Source organism: Colobus angolensis, unplaced genomic scaffold (genome assembly GCF_000951035.1).
Source record: "Colobus angolensis palliatus isolate OR3802 unplaced genomic scaffold, Cang.pa_1.0 Scaffold15, whole genome shotgun sequence".
NCBI lineage: Eukaryota > Metazoa > Chordata > Mammalia > Primates > Cercopithecidae > Colobus > Colobus angolensis.
In genome coordinates this window covers 17,545,354-17,569,764 of record NW_012114599.1, presented here as the reverse complement: position 1 = coordinate 17,569,764, position 24,411 = coordinate 17,545,354, and the positions used below count along the sequence as shown (strand labels likewise).

The 24,411-nt window shown below is 39.4% G+C and overlaps 2 protein-coding genes and 1 pseudogene across 2 annotated transcripts in view; 2 read left to right on the top strand and 1 right to left on the bottom strand.

The window, feature by feature from the left end:
• Positions 1–24,411, top strand: part of SLC30A6 (solute carrier family 30 (zinc transporter), member 6) — a 66,222-nt gene that overhangs the window by 18,028 nt on the left and 23,783 nt on the right. The window contains exons 2-8 of the mRNA XM_011936001.1: positions 4,744–4,809; positions 9,714–9,794; positions 10,286–10,321; positions 11,243–11,337; positions 15,027–15,075; positions 15,392–15,511; positions 22,562–22,664. Of these exons, the coding sequence (XP_011791391.1) occupies positions 4,748–4,809; positions 9,714–9,794; positions 10,286–10,321; positions 11,243–11,337; positions 15,027–15,075; positions 15,392–15,511; positions 22,562–22,664 (546 nt within the window). The 5' untranslated portion in view covers positions 4,744–4,747. The remainder of the gene's footprint in view (positions 1–4,743; positions 4,810–9,713; positions 9,795–10,285; positions 10,322–11,242; positions 11,338–15,026; positions 15,076–15,391; positions 15,512–22,561; positions 22,665–24,411) is intronic.
• LOC105507498 (multifunctional methyltransferase subunit TRM112-like protein) lies at positions 2,100–16,649 on the bottom strand. The gene is made up of 2 exons (XM_011935998.1): positions 16,201–16,649; positions 2,100–2,131 (listed from the first exon to the last, which is right to left on the bottom strand). Exon 1 carries the CDS (start codon positions 16,624–16,626, stop codon positions 16,249–16,251), a length of 378 nt encoding a protein of 125 aa, XP_011791388.1. The 5' UTR covers positions 16,627–16,649; the 3' UTR covers positions 2,100–2,131; positions 16,201–16,248.
• On the top strand, positions 19,554–21,998 carry LOC105507505 (annotated as a pseudogene).

Here is a 24,411-nt window from a genome sequence, read left to right as displayed (position 1 = left end):
GTTTCACCGTGTTAGCCAGGATGGTCTCTATCTCCTGACCTTGTGATCCGCCTGTCTCGGCCTCCCAAAGTGCTGGGATTACAGGCTTGAGCCACCGCGCCCAGCCTTGTTTCCATAATTTTAAAAATTACTGAGGCCAGGTGCGATGGCTCACGCCTGTAATCCTAGCACTTTGGTAGGCTGAGGCGGGAGGATTGCTTGAGTTAGAAGCCAGCCTGGGCAACATAGTGAGACCTGTCGCTACAAAAAAGTTTTTTAAATTATTGTACATGGTGATATATACCTGTGGTCCTAGCTGCTTGGGAGGCTGAGGTGGGAGGATTGCTTAAGCCCAGGAGTTTGAGGCTGCAGTGAGCTATAATTTCATCACTGCATTACAGGTGGCAAGAGTAAGACCCTGTCTCAAAAAAAAAAAAAAATACTGAAAGTTGAAAGGAAATAATCTTTTATATTAAAGGTTTAAAAATGTATTTAAACGTGAGTTCCTTTTAGATTCTAGGAAACAACTTGAAAGAATTTTACTTTATTATTTTTACCTGAAGAGGCATATCAACCAAGGAATTTTACTTTAGTAAAGAAACTTTTGGACCAAACTTACTCTTCTTTTCCACCATACCATTGGGACTATATTCTTTTGAATAAAATTAGGTTTTATTTACGTAATGGGAAGAAGTAAATATAAAATTTTAATGCAAAATAAGGATTTTCATAAATCAAGTCATAAATCAAAATGAATTTTTAAAAAATATTTATTATTTTTAATTTTATTTCTTTTTGAGACAGAGTCTCATTCTGTCACCCAGGCTGGAGTGCGTGCAGTGGTGTGATCTGGGCTCACTGCAGGCTTTGCCTTCCAGGTTCCAGCGATCCTTCTGCCTCAGCCTCCCGAGCAGCTGGGACTACTGGCACCCGCCACTATGCCCGGCTAATTGTTTTTTGTATTTTTAGTAGAGATAGGGTTTCACTATCGAGCCAGGATGGTCTCGATCTCCTGACCTCGTGATCCGCCCGTCTCGGCCTCCCAAAGTGCTGGGATTACAGGCTTGAGCCACCGTGCCCGGCCAGAAGTTTCTTTCTTTAGGGGCTCATAATCTGCCATATGAGTTAGCTATCGATATATAATGTTTCAGATGAAAGGTGTGATTTAGATTCATCTAGAGCTTCATTAATATCCAAACACAGAAGAAAGTGGTTATCTGATTTTAGACTATTGTTAATAAATGCTACTGTTTTACAAAGAGGTGTAGAAATATATTTTAATGGAGAACATTAATACCAAAGTGGTGTTATTAAACTATGGAAATTAAAATAACTTATGCATATAAATAAAATCAAACATTGAATGATTTGTTAATAAATGGGTGCTGATTTTTAGATTTATGTAGTAATGGAAAGTAAGTTCAGTTAGTGTACCATATTTCATCAAACATTAGATGTCAACAGTTTTAAGACAAATACTTATTTTATGTGTCCCCAAGAAAAATGCTACTAATTCAGCTGTGATGTACTGTAAGTTGTAAGACTAACCCTGATTTGAGGAGTATTAAGATGTGAAAAAACATGTACTTCTTAAAAGTGATGAACTGTAGAAAAAGTTTCAGAGATTTTTATACATTTTTAAGGGTAAAATTTTCAAAAGTTAATGTTTAGACACTGAATTTTTCAGATTTCTTATTAGTAACAAATATCATCTATAGAGTATTATTTACGAAGAAAAATTTTGCAATTAATAATTGAAGCTTTGGCCGGGCGAGGTGGCTCACACCTGTAATCCCAGCACTTTGGGAGACCGACACTGGCAGATTCCCTGAGCTCAGGAGTTGGAAACCACCCTGGGCAGTGTGGTAAAAACCCATCTCTACTAAAATACCAGAAAATGAGGTGGGCATGGTGGTGCGCTCTTGTAATCCCAGCTACTCAGGAAGCTGAGGTGGAAGAATTGCTTGAGCTTGGGAGGTAGAGGTTGCAGGAGCCAGGATTGTGCCACTGCATTCCAACTTGGGCGACAGAGTGAGACTCCGTCTCAAAAAAAACATAAATAAATAAATTAATGATTGAAGCTTCAATTGTATATTTTGTTTTTCTTTTCTTTTCTTTTCTTTTTTTTTTTTTTTTTTGAGACAGGGTATTGCTCTGTCACCCAGGCTGAGTACAGTGACATAGTCATGGCTCACTGCAGCTGCAATCTCCTGGGCTCAGGCAATCCTCCTACCTCAGCCTCTGGGGTACCTGGGACTACAGGTACTCACCACCACACCTGGCTAATTTTTGCATATTTTTGTGGTGACAGGGCATGACATGTTGCCTAGGCTGGTCTTGTACTCCTGGGCTGTCAAATAATCCACCTGCCCTGACCTCCCAGAGTGCTAGGATTACAGGCATGCGCCACCATGCCCAGCCTAATTGTATATTTCTGACTGCAGAAACTCATTTGGCTGCCTTTATCCAATGCAACTTGAAAAATCATCCATCCATTCAAAACCAACCTAGATGATTTGCTTAACTTCAATGTAAATACCATATTCTTGCTACTTAATGAATTGGAAGTGAGGTTAGCACACTATATGAACCCTGTCATGAGTGTGAAGTACTCTCAAGGAGTTAGCTAGGGCTCCTTTGATTGCAGCCATCAGACTTCCACTGGAGCTATACTGGGGGAGCAAAGGTGTAGGATACTTAATTCTACAGATTCAGGGGTGTTAATGGAATCTGAGGGCAGAGGTTTAGCTGGGCTCCACTGTAAGAATCAAACTTTTCTTCATCTGTCATCTCTGTTCCCTGTGTGTGGACATTGTTGAGCTATTTTCTTCCTGTAGGTCAGCGTTCCCTACTCCCAAATCCGGGGATAGAAATATAAATACTGCTCCAAATTTTCAAATTTGCATTTCCATCATTCAATGAAGCAGCCAAATTAAGCCTGGAATGCCTTGGTTCCAGTTCCAAATCCTACTTCCAAATCCAGAGCAGCATTTTGACCCACCTTAGGTTACATGCGTCAGGTGCCTGTCTATGGATGAGTCAGCTGTGGCCAGGGAGTAGGGTCATGTTAAGAACATACCAGTTCCCAGCCAGGCACGGTGCCTCGCACCTGTAATCCCAGTGCTTTGGGAGGCCGAGGTGGGTGGATTACAAGGTCAGGAGTTCAAGACCAGCCTGGCCAACATGGTGAAACCCCATCTCTTTTTTTTTTTTTTTTTGAGACGGAGTCTTGCTCTGTCGCCCAGGCTGGAGTGCAGTGGCCGGATCTCAGCTCACTGCAAGCTCTGCCTCCCGGGTTTACGCCATTCTCCTGCCTCAGCCTCCGGAGTAGCTGGGACTACAGGCGCCCGCCACCTCGCCCGGCTAGTTTTTTTGTATTTTTAGTAGAGACGGGGTTTCACCGTGTTAGCCAGGATGGTCTCGATCTCCTGACCTCATGATCCGCCCGTCTCGGCCTCCCAAAGTGCTGGGATTACAGGCTTGAGCCACCGCGCCCGGCCATGAAACCCCATCTCTACTAAAAATACAAAAGTTAGTCGGGCATGGTGGTGCATGCCTGTAATCCCAGCTACTTAGGAGGCTGAGGCAGGAGAATCACTTGAACCCGGGAGGCGGAGATTGCAGTGAGCCAAGATCGCGCCATTGCACTCCAGCCTGGGCGATAGAGTGAGACTCCATCTAAAAAAAAGAACATACCAGTTCCTGCTATAAGTTTATAGATGGAGGAAAAAAATGAAGGATAGTTAATAACTGAGAATTGAGAATGGTGAGCTAGGGAGAGAGACTCTTGGCTCCCTGCTTCATGGAGCCTTTCATATTTCCATTTAGGGATTACAAAATACTTTGATGTCTTCAAGATCCATGAGATAGGAGTATATTATAAGGATGGCTTTTCGGCCAGGCGCAGTGGCTCACACCTGTAATCCTAGCACTTTAGGTGGCCAAGGTGGGTGGATCATTTGAGGCCAGGAGTTTGAGACCAGCCTGGCCAACATGGTGAAATCTGATCTCTACTAAAAAAAAATACAAAAATTAGCTGGGCATGGTTGTCCACGCCTGTAATCACAGCTACTTGGGCGGCTGAGGCAGGACAATCACTTGAACCCGGAAGGAAGAGGTTTCAGTAAGCTGAGATGGCACTACTGCACTCCAGCCTGGGAAACAGAGCAAGACTCTGTGTCAAAAAAAAAAAAAAGAAATGCCTTTTATTAATCAGGTAACTAACATATTTAATTGGGTCTAACACAGATAGTTGTTACCTCAATTTCATATTGTAGTAACTTGTTTTAGAGGGAATCTCTCTACTACACTTGGAAAATGAACATAATTTTATCTCAGTCAAAATGTTGTCAAGGTATTATTAATATTTAGTTTAACTTTTAACAAAGATGAAATGTGTCAAAGTTAAAATTGTATGTGTCATTTTTTAGCATTTTCAGTTACAGAAACCATTTAGGGTGGATAACATTGTGTAGTAGAAGTATGAGTTTAGGTTCTACTTAACTGACTTGATGTATTATAACTTTATTCTGTTCCTTCACATGTTAAAATCTTACAAGTATACCACATATTCAGATACTCACTATGATTAGATGGTAAACTACTAGAATTAATTGTCTTAATAAATTATTAGAGTAATTTATTATTAATTTAGTCTGTGCAAACACGGATAACTTTCAACCACTTAGGAATTCTGAAAACTTAATTTCTCTTCACATATTCTCTTCTAGTTCTAACACTAAATTTATTTTTCTTTTTACTTAGTTTAATGACATGTTTAATAAGTTACTGGGTAACAATGAGGAAACCTAGCCCTGTCTATTCATTTGGGTAAGTTCAAATTATTTTATTTTTTGCTAACTTATGACTACTAAAATATTATTTATAGTAGACAATAAAGAGCTAGCTAGAGTATTTCTGGAAAATAAATGTTGCGTACTTAGTGAAATGATGATCAGATAGTGAAAATAGATAGGCTGGGCACAGTGGCTTGACACCTGTAATCCCAGCACTTTGGGAGGCTGAGGCACGCAGATCACCTGAGGTCAGGAGTTCGAGACCATCCTGGCCAACATGGCAAACCCCTATCTCTACTAAAAATACAAAATTCATCCAGGTGTGGTGGCGTGCACCTGTACTTCAGCTACTTGGGAGGCTGAGACAGGAGAATCACTTGAACCCAGGAGGCGGAGGTTGCAGTGAGCCAAGATCGTGCCATTGCACTCCAGCCTGGACGACAGAGCAAGACTCTGTCTCAAAAAAACAAAAGAAAATAGAAAAGCATCTTCCAAGAAACATAAATATTTAAGGTATAAATCATATTAAAATAAAATGTTCACATTAGGTTTTTTACATTTTATAAAGCAAATATTTAAAGATCACATTAAGTTCTTTAATATTTTGGGAATTTATTTTAGCTAGAGCAAGTACAAAGGATTTTCATGTTAGTGTATCTTCTAGATGTTAAATAAATGTGATATAGTTTAATACTAGGCAGTGGTAAAGATGGATTTTCATCTGAAACTGGATTTGTGATAGCAATGGATCAACAAATAATTTGAGATTTGTTTCCATAATTTTACTTTTTATTTTTATTTTTTTAATTTTATTTTTTATTTTTTTGAGACAGAGTCTCGCTGTGTCGCCCAGGCTGGAGTGCAGTGGCCGGATCTCAGCTCACTGCAAGCTCCGCTTCCCGGGTTCACGCCATTCTCCTGCCTCAGCCTCCTGAGTAGCTGGGACTACAGGTGCCCGCCACCTCGTCTGGCTAGTTTTTTGTATTTTTTTAGCAGAGATGGGGTTTCACCGTGTTAGCCAGGATGGTCTCTATCTCCTGACCTTGTGATCCGCCTGTCTCGGCCTCCCAAAGTGCTGGGATTACAGGCTTGAGCCACCGCGCCCAGCCTTGTTTCCATAATTTTAAAAATTACTGAGGCCAGGTGCGATGGCTCACGCCTGTAATCCTAGCACTTTGGTAGGCTGAGGCGGGAGGATTGCTTGAGTTAGAAGCCAGCCTGGGCAACATAGTGAGACCTGTCGCTACAAAAAAGTTTTTTAAATTATTGTACATGGTGATATATACCTGTGGTCCTAGCTGCTTGGGAGGCTGAGGTGGGAGGATTGCTTAAGCCCAGGAGTTTGAGGCTGCAGTGAGCTATAATTTCATCACTGCATTACAGGTGGCAAGAGTAAGACCCTGTCTCAAAAAAAAAAAAAAATACTGAAAGTTGAAAGGAAATAATCTTTTATATTAAAGGTTTAAAAATGTATTTAAACGTGAGTTCCTTTTAGATTCTAGGAAACAACTTGAAAGAATTTTACTTTATTATTTTTACCTGAAGAGGCATATCAACCAAGGAATTTTACTTTAGTAAAGAAACTTTTGGACCAAACTTACTCTTCTTTTCCACCATACCATTGGGACTATATTCTTTTGAATAAAATTAGGTTTTATTTACGTAATGGGAAGAAGTAAATATAAAATTTTAATGCAAAATAAGGATTTTCATAAATCAAGTCATAAATCAAAATGAATTTTTAAAAAATATTTATTATTTTTAATTTTATTTCTTTTTGAGACAGAGTCTCATTCTGTCACCCAGGCTGGAGTGCGTGCAGTGGTGTGATCTGGGCTCACTGCAGGCTTTGCCTTCCAGGTTCCAGCGATCCTTCTGCCTCAGCCTCCCGAGCAGCTGGGACTACTGGCACCCGCCACTATGCCCGGCTAATTGTTTTTTGTATTTTTAGTAGAGATAGGGTTTCACTATCGAGCCAGGATGGTCTCGATCTCCTGACCTTGTGATCCACCTGCCTCGACCTCCCAAAGTGCTGGGATTACAGGCGTGAATAGATTTTTTTGGTATGGTGTGAAGCAGGAGTAAAGGCATATTCTGGAGTGCAATAGCACAATTCGGCTCACTCCAGCCTCCATCTCCCAGGTTCAAGCAATTCTCATGCCTCAGCCTCCCAGGCACCTGGGATTACAGGTGCACACCACCACGCCCAGTTAATTTTTTGTATTTTTAGTAGAGACGGGGTTTCGCCATGTTGGCCAGGCTGTCGCCCATGTTGGAGTACAGTGGCATTATCATAACTCATTGCAGCCTTCAGCACCTGGGCTCAGGTGACTCTCCTGCCTCAGCCTCCTGAGTTGCTAGGACTACAGGCACATCCCACCATGCCTGGCTGATTTTTAACATATTTTTGGAGTCAGGGGTCTCACCATATTGCCCAGGCTGGTCTTGAACTGGCTTCAAGCGATCCTCCCACACCCCAAGTAACTGGAATTACAGGTATGGAGCCACTGTGCCCAGCTGTTACTATCTTTTTATAAAGGCTATTCTATGGTATGCAGTAGTATTTCATTGTGCTTTTAAGTTATTTTCCTTACGACTAATTGAGCTCCTTTGCATATGTTGATTAACCATTCAGATCACCTCTTTTTTAAAATGCTTGTTAAAAATCTTTTAACCGTTTTCCCTTTTTCTTTATTAATCTGTAACAGTTCTTTATATATAAGTATCTTCTCCTTCTCTTAGTTGCCCTTCTTCTTCTTAATGGTATCTTCTGACGAATGAAAGTTTTAATTTTAGGCCGGGCGCGATGGCACACACATGTAATCCTAGCACTTTGGGTGAGGTGAGCGGATCATTTGAGGTCAGGAGTTCGAAACCAGCCTGGCCAACATGGTGAAACCCCATCTCTACTAAAAGTACTAAAATTAGCCACGCATGGTGGTGGGTGCCTGTAATCCCACCTACTTGAGAGGCTGAGGCAGGAGAATCACTTGAGCCTGGGAAGCAGAGGTTGTGGTGAGCCGAGATCGCGTCATTGCACTCCAGCCTGGGCGACAAAGTGAGACTCCATCTCAAAAAAATAAAAGTTCTAAATTAAATTTATTTTTTCGGGTTGGTCCTTTTGTGTATTTGTTAAGAAATCTTGGCATGCCCCCAGGTCATAAAGACACTTTGCCCTGTTATCACCTAGAAGCCTTACTGTTCAATTTTTCATATTTAATCCTACAATCCAGTTGGAATAGATTTTTTTGGTATGGTGTGAAGCAGGAGTAAAGGCATATTCTGGAGTGCAGTAGCGCAGTTCGGCTCACTCCAACCTCCATCTCCCAGGTTCAAGCAATTCTCATGCCTCAGCCTCCCAAGCACCTGGGATTACAGGCGCACACCACCACACCTAGTTAATTTTTTGTATTTTTAGTAGAGATGGGGTTTCGCCATGTTGGCCAGGCTGATCTTGAACTCCTGGCCTCAAGTGATGTGCCTGCCTCGGCCTCACAAAGTGCTGGGATTGCATGTGTGAGCCACCGCACCTGGCTCTTCTTTATTGCTTTTATGTGCCACCTTTTTCACAAATCATGACTATGTATGTGTAGGCCTGTTTCTAGATTCTCTTTTCTGTACAATTTGGTGTATTTGTACTTGGATTAGTACTGTACTATGTTAATTATTACAGCTTTGAAATACCTGTTGATATCTGGTAGTATAAATCTTCCAGCTTCGTTCTTCTTCAAGATTATCTTTGCTTTCCTTCACGTTTTGCAGTTCCATATGCATTTTAATATCAGCTTCTCAAATTCCACAAATAACGTTGGTGCATTTGCCTGCTGTTTTTTCCTGTTCCTTCTTATTTTTTCAGTAGCTGGAAAAAACACTTAATTTGTATTCTATTATAACCTACTTTTTTCACTCATCTTTTTCCATGTCAATAAATGCTTTTTTTGTTTAATAATATATAGTGTTATATTGTTGATTCCAACATTTTTCCCTTACACATAACAATGTGATGTATAGCCTTAATTTTTTTAATTTTTTCTGTGCCTCCATGATTATTTTCTTGAAAAATTTTAAACATTTATACTTACCGTAAATATTGCATACCATTAGACCATGTGTTGCAGGAAAAACTAAAACAACAGTTCCTGGCCTCTAGCTTATAGTCTAGGGATTATAAAATATGCTCATAATGTCACTGTAGTTATGTATAGAAATGAGAGGCAGTATAATAAGTGGTTAAAATATGAACTCTAGAGTCAGAGTGTCTGAGTTTGAAAACCTTCTACTTGCTAGCTATATGACTCTAAACAGTTACTTTTCTTTTTTATGTCCTAAATTTCTTATCTGTTTGAAAAAAAAAAAAATGAGCCAAGTGTGTAGTCCCAGCTACTCGGGAGGCTGAGCTCGGAGGATTACTTGAGCCTGGGAGTTCAGGGTCCAGCCTGGGCAACATAGCGAGACCCCCATCTCTTCAAAAAAAAAGAAAAAAGTGGATAAAGTAATTCTAAAAAGGGGTTGGGAGGTTTAGATGAGGTAATATGTTAAGTACTCTGGTGTCTAATGCACAGTGGGTCAATTAAGTGTTATTATTATGATTGTGATTATTTCTAGAAAAATAAGGACTATAAGTGGGTCCTGGTAATTGTCTTTTTTTTTTTTTAATAATTTTAAAGTATTTCTGGGAAGAGAAAGACTCTGGCATGGGCTGAAGGTGCTCTCTCTTCTGGGTCCTGGGAATTATACAAATAGGTACTCTTTGGAATCTGTGATTTTCATTGTTTATTATTCTTCTAGAAACCCTAATCTGCTCTAACAGTGTTTGGCTCATAGTAGACAGCACCTATGTGTATTAAGTGAGCAAATAAATGAATGTAAATGTGTTCTAGAGAGACTGGTTTGTGAATTGAAAGAATTGTGATGATCTAATTAATGTTTTGGTTTCAGGTTTGAAAGATTAGAAGTCCTGGCTGTATTTGCCTCCACAGTCTTGGCACAGTTGGGAGCTCTCTTTATATTAAAAGAAAGGTACATTTGTATATGATATTACTCTAAATCTCACCTATGACACCTTTGGGAACATGAAAGAAACCCGTCAGACACATTTGCTTTCAAGGGTATGAAAATTTAGATGAACAGGGCTGGAGTTTTGATAGTACAGTTTTTTTATGTTTCAGACATTTTCGTCTGTTTCACTTGTTTTACTTTTTTAAAGCTACTAAATTGAATGAGGAGTGGTTGTGAATGAAACAGAGATTCAGTCAGGCATGTTTGATGCTTATTACAAACTCATTGAAATCAGCTTGGCAGAGAAAGATTGACATTACATATTAAGGATAATTTGTGAAAAAAGAAAACAACTAAAAGGGATAATTTGTGAGTCTCCTTGCCTCATCACTGCTAATAGTTATAATATTAAAAGATTTTGTGAACTTTAAGGTGGGTTAATGATATATTTAATAAAGCTTTTTAACTTTATAATTTATAGGACTTATTTAATACATTTTTATTTCTTTTAGTGCAGAACGCTGTTTGGAACAGCCCGAGATACACACGTGAGATTTTATTTTCGATGTATAATTTACTATTGATTCTTAATTATTAATTGATGTATTATTAAACACTTGGCCAATGTCAGAGTTCAGACTGTGGCAACATAAGTTTTTGCTGGTATTTCACAAACAAAATTCCCAAATACCAAGACTCCATTTCTTTACCCATAACAGTTCCCAAGTTCTAAATATTTTTATACTGCACAGGAAGGCCTTTCTATCTTGGCTTCAGGCTTCTCATTATTTCCAAACCTAGGAAGCACTAAGCCAGCTTCCCCTAGTCTTCTGTAATTTCAAATTTGACCTTCAAAATCTTTTCATAGCACCTATAGAAAAGAGAATTGGACCAGGCTCGGGCTCACACCTGTAACCCCAGCACTTTGGGAGGCTAAGGCAGGAGGATCACTTGAACCCAGGAGTTCAAGACCAACCTGGGCAACAGAGTGAGACCCTGTCTCCAAAAAGAAAGAAATGTATATATATGTTTCGTATATATTGCAACTATGTGATTTTCATATATATATGAAAAGAGAATTGTATGTATCATATATATGAAAAAACAATTGTATTTCTCAACCGCATAGTTGCCAGCTATATGGACCTTATCTATTCTGATCAGTTTAATTCCGAAAAGTCTGATTTGTCCAGCGTATCATAAAACAAATACCTTTAACATTTATACAAAATTATAACAGTAGGAAGATACTGTTAATGCTAAAAGTCCTTTCTTATCCTTTGTAAGATGGAGCAACAGTAGATGGGACATGGGTGATGGGGCTAGAAACTAAGTTCAGGTTCTGTATCTGGAAACACCAAATCATTAAAGTAGACCACTTTTCCCACCTCTTAGTCCCTCTACATATTGAGATTACCTACTGATAATACCAAGAACAAATTAAAGGTGAATGTTATCATTCTTTTTAGGGGAAGATTATTAGTTGGTACTTTTGTGGCTCTTTCTTTCAACCTGTTCACGATGCTTTCTATTCGGAATAAACCTTTTGCTTATGTCTCAGAAGGTATGTTTTTTATTTACTATTAATATAAAAATCCAACTAATCTCTTATAAAAACAAGTCTTTTGTTTGTTGCATTCACTCAAATCAATGAGGAAGTATATTCTGAAGAGAAGAGAGAACTAGCCCAAATGTTCTCAAGTCTTTTTTAAGTGGAAAATTATAAAACAAAATCTCACTAGTTCAAGCTTTAAAATAACAAATTATTTTGAAACAGGCAGGAGTGACCTGTAAATTAAATCATGTGATGATGAAAAATTACATTTACCAAATAATGTGAGATTTTAAATGTGTAATCTATCTAAGAAAAGTCTCATTGTAAGCATTTTAGAAGTCTCAGTATACTTAGAATAGTTGATATACTAATTGAAACTAGTTGTATTTTGTTAATAAAGTAAGTTCCCAGGAACTTCTCTTTGGCAATGGTGGATGGGCATACATATTTGCAAGTAGCCAAACTTTATTTCTTTTGAAATATTCTTTTATTTTGAAGTGTTTACAACTTCAGACTGATTTTTCACTTTTGTAGTCTAAATTATTGGCATTTTTCAATAATTTCAGTGTTTTGGAATCCCACTAACGCACAAAAGAGTTAGCCACTAAGAGATGGAGAAGTGAGGTAAAAACAGAAATGGGATGTTTGCACAGACCCACACTTTGAAGTATAGAGAAGCACAGATAGGTGTGGATCTTTTTAGATCTCACTCTAGGACAGTCAAGAGAAGAAAGTTTTCTGAAATGCCCATTCAAGTTTAAACAACTTCATGAATGTTATGAAGATAAGTTGTGTTTGTATGAGTTAAAGAATTACTGCATGAATTAGAAAAATAAATAATGTTACTTATGATCACCTGAATTTCTTGAAAAAAATTCATAATTTATAAAATACTATAACACTTACTCTAGAAATTTTTAAGATGGTGCAAAGATTTGGAAACACTATTTCTCTGCAAAGATCAGGAAGACATAAGAAGGAAATAAGACTACTGATAATCTTACGACCCACAGATAATATGTTAACATTTCTATGTTATTCCTGTCACTTTTTTGTATGTACACGTACATATAATTTTATGTGCTTACTTAGAATTATATATATTACAATTTTATGCCTGGCTTTTTTTTTTTTGAAACGGAGTCTCACTCTCTTGCCCAGGCAGGAGTGCAGTGGCACAATCTTAGCTCACTGCAACCTCTGCCTCCTTGGTTCAAGGAGTTATAGGCATGTGCCACCATGCCTGGCTGATTTTTGTATTTTTAGCAGAGACGGGGTTTCCCCATGTTGGCCAGGCAGGTCTCGAACTCCTGACCTCAGGTGATCTGTCCACCTTGGCCTCCCAAAGTGCCAGGATTACAGGTATGAACCACTGCATCCAGCCATGTCTGGCTTTTTTGTTAGCATTATGTCTTCAGTATTGCTTCTCATTAAATACTCTTTGAATGTAAGTGATGTTTTAATGCTTGCATAATATTCTGTTATGAATATTTTAAAATATTTTATACATTTCCAACTTTTCCTTTTATAAATAACTATAATCAGCCTCTTTAGATCAACTTTGTCTGCATTTTTTATTCCTTCTGTAGGATAAATTCCCTGAGAAAGAATTATTTACTGGATTAAAAATACAGTATTTTTTAAAGGCTTTGTTGTATATTGCCAAATTTATTTCCAGAAAAGTTATCTAGTTTATATCTTTATTAATTTTATTTTATTTTATTATTATTTTTCATAGAGACAAAATCTCCCTGTATTATCCAGGCTGGTCTCAAACTCCTGGGCTCAAGCAGTCCTCTCACATCAGCCTCCCAAAGTGCTGGGACTACAGGCGTGAGCCACTGCTCCCAGTCTGCTTTATATTTTCATTAGCTGGAAATGAAGGTTCCCAGAAACATCAAGATTTGTGACATTAACTGGGCTTGGTAGCATGTGCCTGTAGTCCCAGCTACTCAGGGGACTGAGGTGGTTGTATTGCTTGAGCTCAGGAGTTTGAGTCCAGCCTGGGAAACATAGCAAGACTCTGGCTTTAAAAATAATGAAGGCTGGGTGTGGTGACTCACATCTGTAATCCCAGCAGTTTGGGAGACCAAAGCAGGCGGATCACAAGGTCAGCAGTTCGAGACCAGCCTGGCCAACATGGCAAAACCCTGTCTACTAAAAAATGATAAAAATTAGCCGGGCATGGTGGCAGGCACCTGTGATCCCAGGTACTCGGGAGGCTGAGGCAGGAGAATCCCTTGAACCTGGTAGGCGGAGGTTGCAGTGAGCCGAGATCACGTCATTGCACTCCTGCCTGGGTGATAAAAGTGAAACTCCATCTCAAAAAAAAAAAAAAAGAAAGAAAAAGAAAAAAGATTTGTGAAATTACTTGAAATTTAAGTGGAAAATAATATTGAATACTTTCTATATGCCAAGCACTGCTAAATAGTTTACATAGAATGGCCCATTTAATTCTATCCATATGAAGTAAATACTTTTATTATGCCCATTTTACACTAAGGCACTGAGAGATTAAATTACTTACCCAGTGCTACACATCTAGTTACAGGCAGAGCTATGATTTAAAGCCAGATATTCTGACATCTTACTTAACTGCTCAACTGTTTTTCTTTTGCATAAGTCTTGCCGATCTTTTTTACATGATGTTACACATTTTAAAAATGGGTATTTCTGTAGCACTCTGGGATAAATGGAAGAGGATTCTTGAGCCTAGACACAGGCTACTTGTCCAAGAATAATAACTGACAGGTGTCTTTGTAGGTACCCAGGTCCTCACCTGGCTTTTTTGAGAGTTGAGGGAAGTAATTTGTACGTCATTTGAATATCCCTTATCTGAAATGCTTGGGGCCAGAAGTGTTTCACATTTTAGGTTGTCTTAGATTTTGGAGTCTTTGAATTATATGTATGGGTTGAGCATCCCAAACCTGAAAATTCAAAATTCATAATGCTCCTATGAGCATTTCCTTTGAGTATCATGTTGGTGCTCAAAGTTGTGGATTTTTGGTTTTCAGATTTGGGATACTCAGCATATACCTATGGCCCATTCCCAGCACACTGGTTAGGAAGTTCTGCTTAAAAGTATAAAGAACCACCGGGCACGGTGGCTCACACCTGTAATCCCAGCACTTTGGGAGGCTGAGGCAGGTGGATCACCTGAGGTCAGGAATTCAAGACCAGCCTGACCAACATAGTGAAACCCAGGTCCGGAGTTCAAGAGCAGCCTGACCAACATGGTGAAACCCCATCTCTACTAAAAATACAAAGTTAGCCAGGTGTGGTGGCACGCGCCTGCAATCCCAGCCACATGGGAGGCTGAGGCAGGAGAATTCCTTGAACGCAGGAGAGGGAGGTTACAGTGAGCCGAGGTGGCACCCCTGCACTCCAGCCTGGACAAAAAGAGTGAAACTCCATCTTAAAATAAAAAGTATAAAGAATATTTAATAGTAACAATGACATATCTAAGTTCACTAATTCCCTCAGGTCAACTGTATATTGTATAATAGTTGAAACTGCTTTTGACTTAGTGGCATAAGGGCATAAAAGAGGAAACATTTATAGATTTGAGGAGTAGCATGTTCTTTTGTAATGTTATTCAGTCACTGCCAAATTTATTTTTTAAAATTAAAGAACTCAAGTATTTCAGATAGTGGTTTATTTTCTTCTATATAGATAATTTAAGTATTTTCTTCTTAAAGCTGCTAGTACGAGCTGGCTTCAAGAGCATGTTGCAGATCTTAGTCGAAGGTAAGATGTTATGGAGTTTCATGATACGCATAATTGAAAGGAATACACAAGAAATGCATCTATCATGGGAACTTAAATTATTCATTGCTGAGGTTACTACATGAATCACACAGATCAGATTGTTATTCTCCCTTTAGTTTTTAATTGACGATACAAAAGAGAACTTTATAAGTGAAAGGGCTTTGTTCACAAATCCTCTTTGCTTTCTTTAAGAAGTACACTATGTGGTACCAAAATACAAATTATCTTTACAAGGTTGTCATCAGTTTTATGTGAGTTCTGCTAATGGATACTCTTTCTGTTTGTTTTTTCTTAGCTTGTGTGGAATTATTCCAGGACTTAGCAGTATCTTCCTTCCCCGAATGAATCCATTTGTTTTGATTGATCTTGCTGGAGCATTTGCTCTTTGCATTACATATATGCTCATTGAAATTAAGTGAGTATTTTTTATTGTTGTCAAGTATGTTTTGATTTCTGGGGCCTTAATTTTAAGGGCATCAGCAGGATGGATAGTGGTCAAGCTTCTAGCAGTTTTGCTTATGACCTGTGTAACTTAGATCACGTCTTTTTCTTAGGTGTCTTCATCTGAAAACTTAAGGGGCTTGGGTTCAATAAGTATTTCTTACCACCATATATAAAGCAGACTGGAAAACAATTTAAATTGCCTACTACTGACCTGATGAGTAAAACAGAAAAGAGAACAGTAAGAAAGAGATCTGAACCACAGCTGCTATTGCTGAGAGAGGGAGGAGAAGAGGATGTAGGTGTGAAACAATTTTTTAAAAATAAAGCCTTTTAGGAAATAGGCTTTACAGCTGCTTTAAGCTTAACATGTTATGGCATATGATTCTTTGGCTACCCACCTTTTAAATATTAGTCTTTACTAGAATTTGTCCTTCTTCTTCTTGCTCTTTTGTGTATTTTCCTTTAAAATCACATGCAAGTATTTGTTTTTGTTTGCTACTTCTGTGGGATTTCTAGATTTTTATTTCTTTTTTTTTTTTTTGGTTTTGAACCTTTAATGAGAAAAAAATATATAATGTCGAGCTCAAGAACACTGTGTGTTTGGTGTCATTGGGTCAAGGGTTGGGGATACACACGGCAGAATTCGGAAACAGAGTATACATCAACAAAAATATTAGTCACAACAAGAAAAACTGGTGCCTGGCACAATCAACTCTCAGTTTCCTCTTCACTCAGCAGCATGTTGGGGATCCCGCGGCTGATGGGGAACATACGTCCAGACTCCGGGCACTGCAGGGTGCCCTCTATCACTTCCACCTCCAGCAGCAGATGGTGCATGGTCCTCAGAAACTCTTCATTCTCCTCATATCCCTCAACCGGCCCTTTAGGCACCTGGATCAGGCGCAAATTATCGGCCGCCTCCAGGAACGCCGCCCACTCCACCTTAGGTATCATACGCGCCACGAAGTTGGGGTTGAACTCCACAGGGCAGATACGGACCTCAGTGGCCTGAAGGCGCAGGGGGAAGCCACGGGACCCCACCCCCCGCACATGCGAGCTCAGCAGGTTATGGGTGAGCAGTTTCATATCGCCGAACAGGCGCTCGTCAGCCTAGATTTTTATTTCTAGCCCACATATCTACTGAATTACAAAAGACGTGTCTTCCTGACTTCTGTATGTGTCTGCTTTAACTGAACCTGTTTTCCCTTAACTCCGAAACTGTTTTTTCTTGTATCTCCCATCTCAGTGAATGGGAGATACAAGAAAAATACTGTCATTTATGCCAATGCATTCTTATTTTAAATTGCATTAAAATATACATAACATAGAGTTCTTTTTTTTCTGAGATGGAATTTCGCTTTTGGTGCCCAGGCTGGAGTGCATGATCTCGGCTCACTGCAACCTCCGCCTCCCGAGTTCAAGCAATTCTCCTGCCTCAGCCTCCCAAGTAGCTGGGATTACAGGCGCCTGGCATCACACCTGGCTAATTTTGTATTTTTAATAGAGATGGGGTTTTGCCATGTTGGCCAGGCTAGTCTTGAATTCCTGACCTCAGGTGATCCACCTGCCATGGTGGCTCATGCCTGTAATCCCAACATAGAGTTTTTTATTTACATTGAGTGTACAATTTAGTGATGTTACCTGCAACCATTACCACCATCCATCTCCAGAACCTTTTTCCTCCTTCCTTCCTTAAACTCCATGCTCATTAAACAGCTTTCGTTTTCTTCCTCCTCACAGCCCCTGGAGACCACCATTCTACTTTCTGTCTCTAGGAATTTGACTTCTCTAAGTACTTCATAGAAATGAAATCATGTAATATTTGTTCTTTTGTGTCTGCTTATTTCACTTAGCATAATGTCCTCAAGGTTCATCTATGTTGTAACGTGTTGGAATTTCGTTCTTTTTTAACGCTGAATCACATTCCAGTGCATAATGGGTAAACAACGCATTTTGTTTACCCATTTATCTATCAATGGATATTTGAATTGGTTCCATTTCTTTCTCTATTGTGAATAATGCCACTGTGAACCCGAGTGTACAAATACCTGAGTCCTTCCTTTTAATTCTTATGGGTATATACCCAGAAGTGAAATTACTGGGTCATATGATATGATAATTTATTTAATTTTTTATTTTTGTGGGCACATAGTAGGTATATATATTTATGGGGTACATGAGTTATTTTGATACAGGCATACAGTGCATAATAATCACATCAGGATAAATGGGGTATCCATCACCTCAAGGATTTATTTTTTCTTTGTGTTATAATCTAATTATGCTCTTGTTTATTTTTAAATGTACAATAAATTATTGTTGACTGTAGTAACCCTGTTTTGCTATCAAATAGTAGATTTTATTTATTCTAACTATATTTTATATCCATTAATCATCCCCCCACATCCCCCTAATATTTTAGTTTTTTGAAGAACTCTAGTGCATCCTTAAATATCCACTTTTCCTCCCTCCTCCCCTCTCACCACTCCCCAAGCCATTTCTAATTCATCTCCAAGCCTTGTGTAATTGTTTATTAATATTTATTTATTTGGCTGGATGCGGTGGCTCACACCTGTAGTCCCAGCAGTTTGGGAAGCTGAGGCGGCCGGGTCACCTGAGGTCAGGAGTTCAAGACCAGCCTGGCCAACATGGCAAAACCCTGTCTCTGCTAAAAATGCAAAAATTAGCTGGGCATGGTGATGCACACCTGTAATCCCAACCACCTGGGCGGCTGAAGCAGGAGGATCGCTTGAACCCAGGAGGTGGAGGGTTATATGTGAGACATACATGTATAATATATATCATGATATCATATATCATATATTATATATCATAATATATGATATAATAATGATGTATAATATATGATATATAATTATGATATATAATATATAATTATATCATATTATCAACATATATTAATATATATTATATATTATATTATCACATATATAATATAATTATATTACACAGAGTCCTGTGTAATCAGGGCCCTACCAACCTTACTAACCATCTATCTATTCCTGACCATTTGTGGTTTTATTGCTGGGTGATGGTTTTCATGCCCCTGCACATGCAGCTTTCACTTGCTCATCTTTGAAGTCTCTGCCCAAATGTCACCTTCTCTTTTTATATTTGGCCTTTCTGGATTATCCCCACCCCAGTAAGCCTTGTCACTCAATCTTTGGTGCAGCCGTGGTACACTGTAGGCATTTCTGCCTTAGTGCCTGAAGTGCTTCATTATGTTTTTCACATGTGTATCTCCTATCATTTCTAGGGCAAGGATTGTGTATCATTCACATTTCTATTCCCAGCATGTGGGAAAAAGTAGAAAAGAGTGCACAATCAGCTTTTAATTATTGGCATTTTGGTCTGTGTTGTTGGTAGAACTTCAGCCAGTTTGAATTGTTGATGTTGGCTACAGTGTTACCATAAAAAAATTCCTGGAGAATCTTACCTGGTGAAATTCCTGGGGAATTTGAACTTTTATTGGAAATAATTATCGCTCACTGGAAAATTGATATAATTACTGATATATTTCATTAGTCTTTCTGTATCAAAAATTACTAGTTGAGTGACACGCGGCCAAGGCCGAGCGGCCACCCTGCCCCTACTTCCTTTCACGTTTTCTTTTCTTTTTTTTTTTTTTTTTTTGAGACGGAGTCTCGCCCTGTCGCCCAGGCTGGAGTGCAGTGGCCAGATCTCAGCTCACTGCAAGCTCCGTCCCCTGGGTTTACGCCATTCTCCTGCCTCAGCCTCCCAAGTAGCTGGGACTACAGGCGCCCGCCACCTCACCTGGCTAGTTTTTTGTATTTTTTTTTTTTTAGTAGAGACGGGGTTTCACCATATTAGCCAGGATGGTCTTGATCTCCTGACCTCGTGATCCGTCCGTCTCGGCCTCCCAAAGTGCTGGGATTACAGGCTTGAGCCACTGCACCCGGCCCCTTTCACGTTTTCTCTGCCTGTAGGTGGTTGTGGCCACTGTATCCGGAGGGAGGCAGCAGTGGCCAGTAATGCCTGGGAAACTCCTTTGGGGGTACATTTTGGAACTGGAAGCACCCTTGGAGGAGTCCGAGAGCCAGAAGAAGGAGGGGCAAAAGGGCGTTATGGATATCACAATTTCAGATAATGGATTATGGACCTGTACTTCCTTTATATGGTTGTTAAGAAGATTGAAACAAGATACTCTGAAAGCACATTACACAGTGCTGGAGTGACAGAAGGAAGTCAAGGCACCATTATGACTCAGATGAGAAATCAGGAACAAGAGAAAATGGTGTTACAGATTACCTGGATGCTCCCAAGATGAAAAAAAACTAAAATGAAAGAGAAGCTAAATGGTGATACTGAAGGAGGATTTAATAGACTTTCAGATAAATTCTTTAAATCTTGTAAGTCAGTAAGAAAAGATCTACCGAATGGAGATATTGATGAATGTGAAAAAAAAAAGCAAGTATCATCCTTAGATAGTTCTACTCATAAATCAAGTGATAATAAACTAGAGGAGACCTTAACACATGAGCAGAAAGAAGGAGCCTTCTCCAATTTTCCTATTTCTCAAGAGAATGTAAAACTTCTGAAAGGTTGAAGTTCTGAATAGGAAACATCTCTCTTTCCTATTCTAGTTAAGACCTTTGGTCCTGTATATGAAGGAAAAGATTTAATAGCTCAAGCACGGATGGGAACAGGAAAGAAAGACATTCTCTTTTGCCATCCCTTTGATTGAAAGACTCTAGAGAAATCAAGAAACAGTTTTTTGTTTGTTTGTTTTTTGAGATGGAGTCTTGCTCTGTTGCCCAGGCTGGAGTGCAGTGGCATGATCTGGGCTCACTGCAAGCTCCACCTTCCGGGTTCACACCATTCTCCTGCCTCAGCCTCCCGAGTAGCTGGGACGACAGGTGCCTGCCACTGCGCCCAACTAATTTTTTTTTGTATTTTTAGTAGAGACAGGGTTCCACCATGTTAGCCAGGATGGTCTCGATCTCCTGACCTCGTGATCCACCCACTTCGGCCTCCCAAAGTGCTGGGATTGCAAGCGTGAGCCACTGCGCCCAGCTCCGATTGGATCTTTCTAAACTGCCACGTTGTGCTTGATAAGTGGATCAAATGTTAGATTTAGGTTTTGCTGAACAAGTTGAAGATATTATTCATGAATCCTACAAAACTGATTCTGAAGACAATCCTCAGACTTTACTTTTTTCTGCAGCTTGCCGACAATGAGTATACAAAGTTGCAAAAAAATGCATATGCATGAAATCCAGATACGAACAGGTTGACCTTGTTAGAAAAATGACTCAAAAGGCTGCAGCTACTGTGGAACATTTAGCCATCCAGTGTCATTGCTTTCAGAGGCCAGCAGTTATTGGAGATGTCCTTCAAGTCTGCAGTGGGTCTGAAGGGAGGGCTATTATTTTCTTTGAGACCAAGAGGAATGTAACTGAAATGGCCATGAATCCACACATAAAACAGAATGCCCAGTGTTTACTTGGGGACATTGCACAGTCACAAAGAGAAATTACACTAAAAGGCTTCAGAGAAGGTAGTTTTAAAGTTTTGGTGGCAACCAATGTGGCTGCCCATGGTTTGAACTTTCCTGAAGTTGACCTGGTGATTCGAAGTTCTTCCTAGGATATTGAGTCCTATATCCATCGTTCTGGATGCACAGGTAGAGCTGGACGGACAGGGATTTGTATATGTTTTTATCAACCAAGAGAAAGAGGTCAACTAAGATATGTGGAACAAAAAGCAGGAATTACTTTTAAATGTGTAGCTGTTCCTTCTACAATTTATTTAGTTAAATCTAAAAGCATGGATGCCATAAGCTCTCTGGCTTCCTTTTTTTATGCTGCTGTTGATTTTTTCCAGCCATCAGCTCAGGTACTGATAGAAGAGAAAGGGGCAGTGAATGCACTGGCTGCAGCTTTGGCCCACATTTCTGGTGGGCCAAGATCTTTGAACCACGATCTTCGATCACCCCTGATAAGGGATTTGTGACCATGACTCTGGAAAGCCTAGAGGAAATACAAGATGTCAGCTGTGCTTGAAAAGAACTTAACAGAAAGCTGAGTAGTAATGCAGTGTCTCAGATTACCAGAATGTGCCTCCTGGAAGGAAATGTGGGTGTTTGCTTTGGTGTTCCTACAACTAAGTCAGAAAGGTTACAGGCAGAGTGGCATGATTCCGACTGGATACTCTCAGTGCCAGCCAAATTACCTGAAATTGAAGAATATTATGATGGAAACACATCCTCTAATTCCAGACAGAGGAGTTGCTGGTCAAGTGATCAGTCCGGCTGGTCAGGTGGTCGATATGGCAGCCAGTCAGGTAGACAGAGTGGACAAAGGAGTCGCTTAGGAAGTTGACAAGGTGGTAAAAGACGAAGTGGGAATAGAAATCGATCAAGAAGTGGGAGCTACAAACAGAGTTTTCACTATTTGATGGTTAATCTACCAGTATGAGCTTGCCTATTTCTGCCTAATCATGTACATTATCCACCAAAAATTAGGTCATCATAGTTGAGGTATGTGTCTACTATTTGCAAAGAAATTGGTAGTATTTTTTTAAAAAGTATTTCACAAGAATGGTTGTAAACAAATCTACTTATCCAGTTACACCTTTGAATTAAAAACCCACCTTTTATTGTCTCTTTAAAAAAAAAAGTTACCAGTTGAAGTTTTTTGTCTGTCTCAAGCAAAAAAAATATATTTCAGCTCTTTCTAGTTGACAGGTAGTTTGACCAAAAAATGCATAATGGAGAAATGTCCACATTTTTTTCATCATACCTCTTCCTACTAATTAACATAATTATTAGTTATTTTTCCACTAAACTTTGACAGGAAAGAATTCTAAAAACTGGAGTTTTTTTCTTTGAAATGTTTCTTTGCGAGTAGTAGCCAATTGTGATAAAATTGTGTCCGGTTGCTCCGTCCTGTTGGTTTAGATAATTAATGTTCAGGAGATTTAGTTGTAATATGCTCAGTGAGATATAAATTTAAAACATAAAATTGTTTTTTCCTTTTAGTAATTACTTTGCTGTAGACACTGCCTCTGCTATAGCCATTGCCTTGATGACATTTGGCACTATGTATCCCATGAGTGTGTACAGTGGGAAAGTCTTACTCCAGGTAAGGTTCTTCTTCCAATGTGTGTGCTTAACGTTAGCCATGTTCTTCTACCAGATTAAAAAGTTGCATGTGTTCTTCTACCAGATAGTGAAATTTTTGTTTTTTAGTTTAATTTAATTTATTATTATTATTTTTTTAGAGACAGGGCCTCGCTGTGTCATCTAGACTGGAGTACAGTGGTGGGATCTCGGCTCACTGCTGCCTTGACCTCCCAGGCTCAGAGGACCCTCCCACCTCAGTCTCCTGAGTAGCTAGGACTGCAGGCACACACCACCACACGTAGCTAATTTTTAAAAATTTTTGTAAGGATGGGCTCTCACTATGTTGCCCAGGCTAATCTCAAACTCCTGGGCTCAAGTGATCCTCTTGCCACGGCCTCCCAAAGTGTTAGGACTATAGGCGAGAGCCATTGTGCCCAGCCATATTTTTTAATTACAAAAAGTTTTTTGGCAGGGTGAGGTGGCTCACACCTATAATACCAGCACTTTGGGAGGCCAAGGCGGGCAGATCACAAGGTCAGGAGTTCGAGACCAGCCTGGCCAACATGGTGAAACCCTGTCTCTACTAAAAAAATACAAAAATTAGCCAGACATGGTGGTGTGCGCCTGTAATCCCAGCTACTCAGGAGGCTGAGGCAGGAGAATTGCTTGAACCCAGGAGGCAGAGGTTGCAGTGAGCTGACATTGTACCACTGCACTCCAGCCTGAGCAACACAGCAAGACTCCATCTCAAAAAAACAAAACAAAATGTTTTGTTAATGCCCTCCCTTTAACAGTACAGATAGTGAAATTTTTAGTTCCTGGAAGTTCCTGCTAGAAATGAAGTCAAACAATAATCTCTGAAATTCATATAGTAAGAACTTGATGAAAGTCCATTAGCCTGTAAAATAGGCACAAATCCTCCTGTATTTATAATGTGACAAAATCATAAATTTGAAATTATTGTTATGTTTCAAGTGAAAACAATGTTACTTAAATTTTTTTTTTTTTTTTTTTTTTTTTTTTTTTTTTTTGCTCTTGTTGCCCAGGCTGGAGTGCAATGGCACAATCTCGAGGTCACTGCAACCTCCACCTCCTGGGTTCAAGCGATTCTCCTCCCTCAGCGTGCCAAGTAGCTGGGACTACAGCTACGTGCCACCATGCATAGCTAGAATTTTTGTATTTTTAGTAGAGTTGGGGTTCACTACACTGGCCAGGATGGTCTGAAATTCCTGACCTCAGGTGAGCCACCCACCTTGAACCTCCTAAAGTGCCGGGATTATAGGCATGAGCCACTGCGCCTGGCCTGAAATTTTTTTTTAGATATTTATTTTCCCTCAGTAATTTGCTCTGGCTTTTGTGTAATCTGGTTATGACTATTTTATTATTTCCTGCCACTGAGTTAGTGAGACTTTAAAATTTCAAACTTAAAATTTTAAATGACACATTGCTACTTACTGAAACGATAGGAACACCCTGAGTAGAAAGGCAGTTTCCCAGGGCTAGATGTGCATGTAAGCACTGTGGTTTCTTCTGTCGTACTCTTATGCCTTTTCCAAAACTTAAGGCAGTAGCTCCATCTCCAGAAACAATAAAAATAATAAGATAATAGTTGCATAGTGCTATGCCCTATACAAAATACTACCTTTCTAATCATTTCCCAAAGATTTTTTGTTGGTTGGTTGGTTAAGTGTTATTTATCTTTTTATCTTATCTTCAAGATAGAAAAACAGGTATGGGGCCGGGCGTGGTGGCTCAAGCCTGTAATC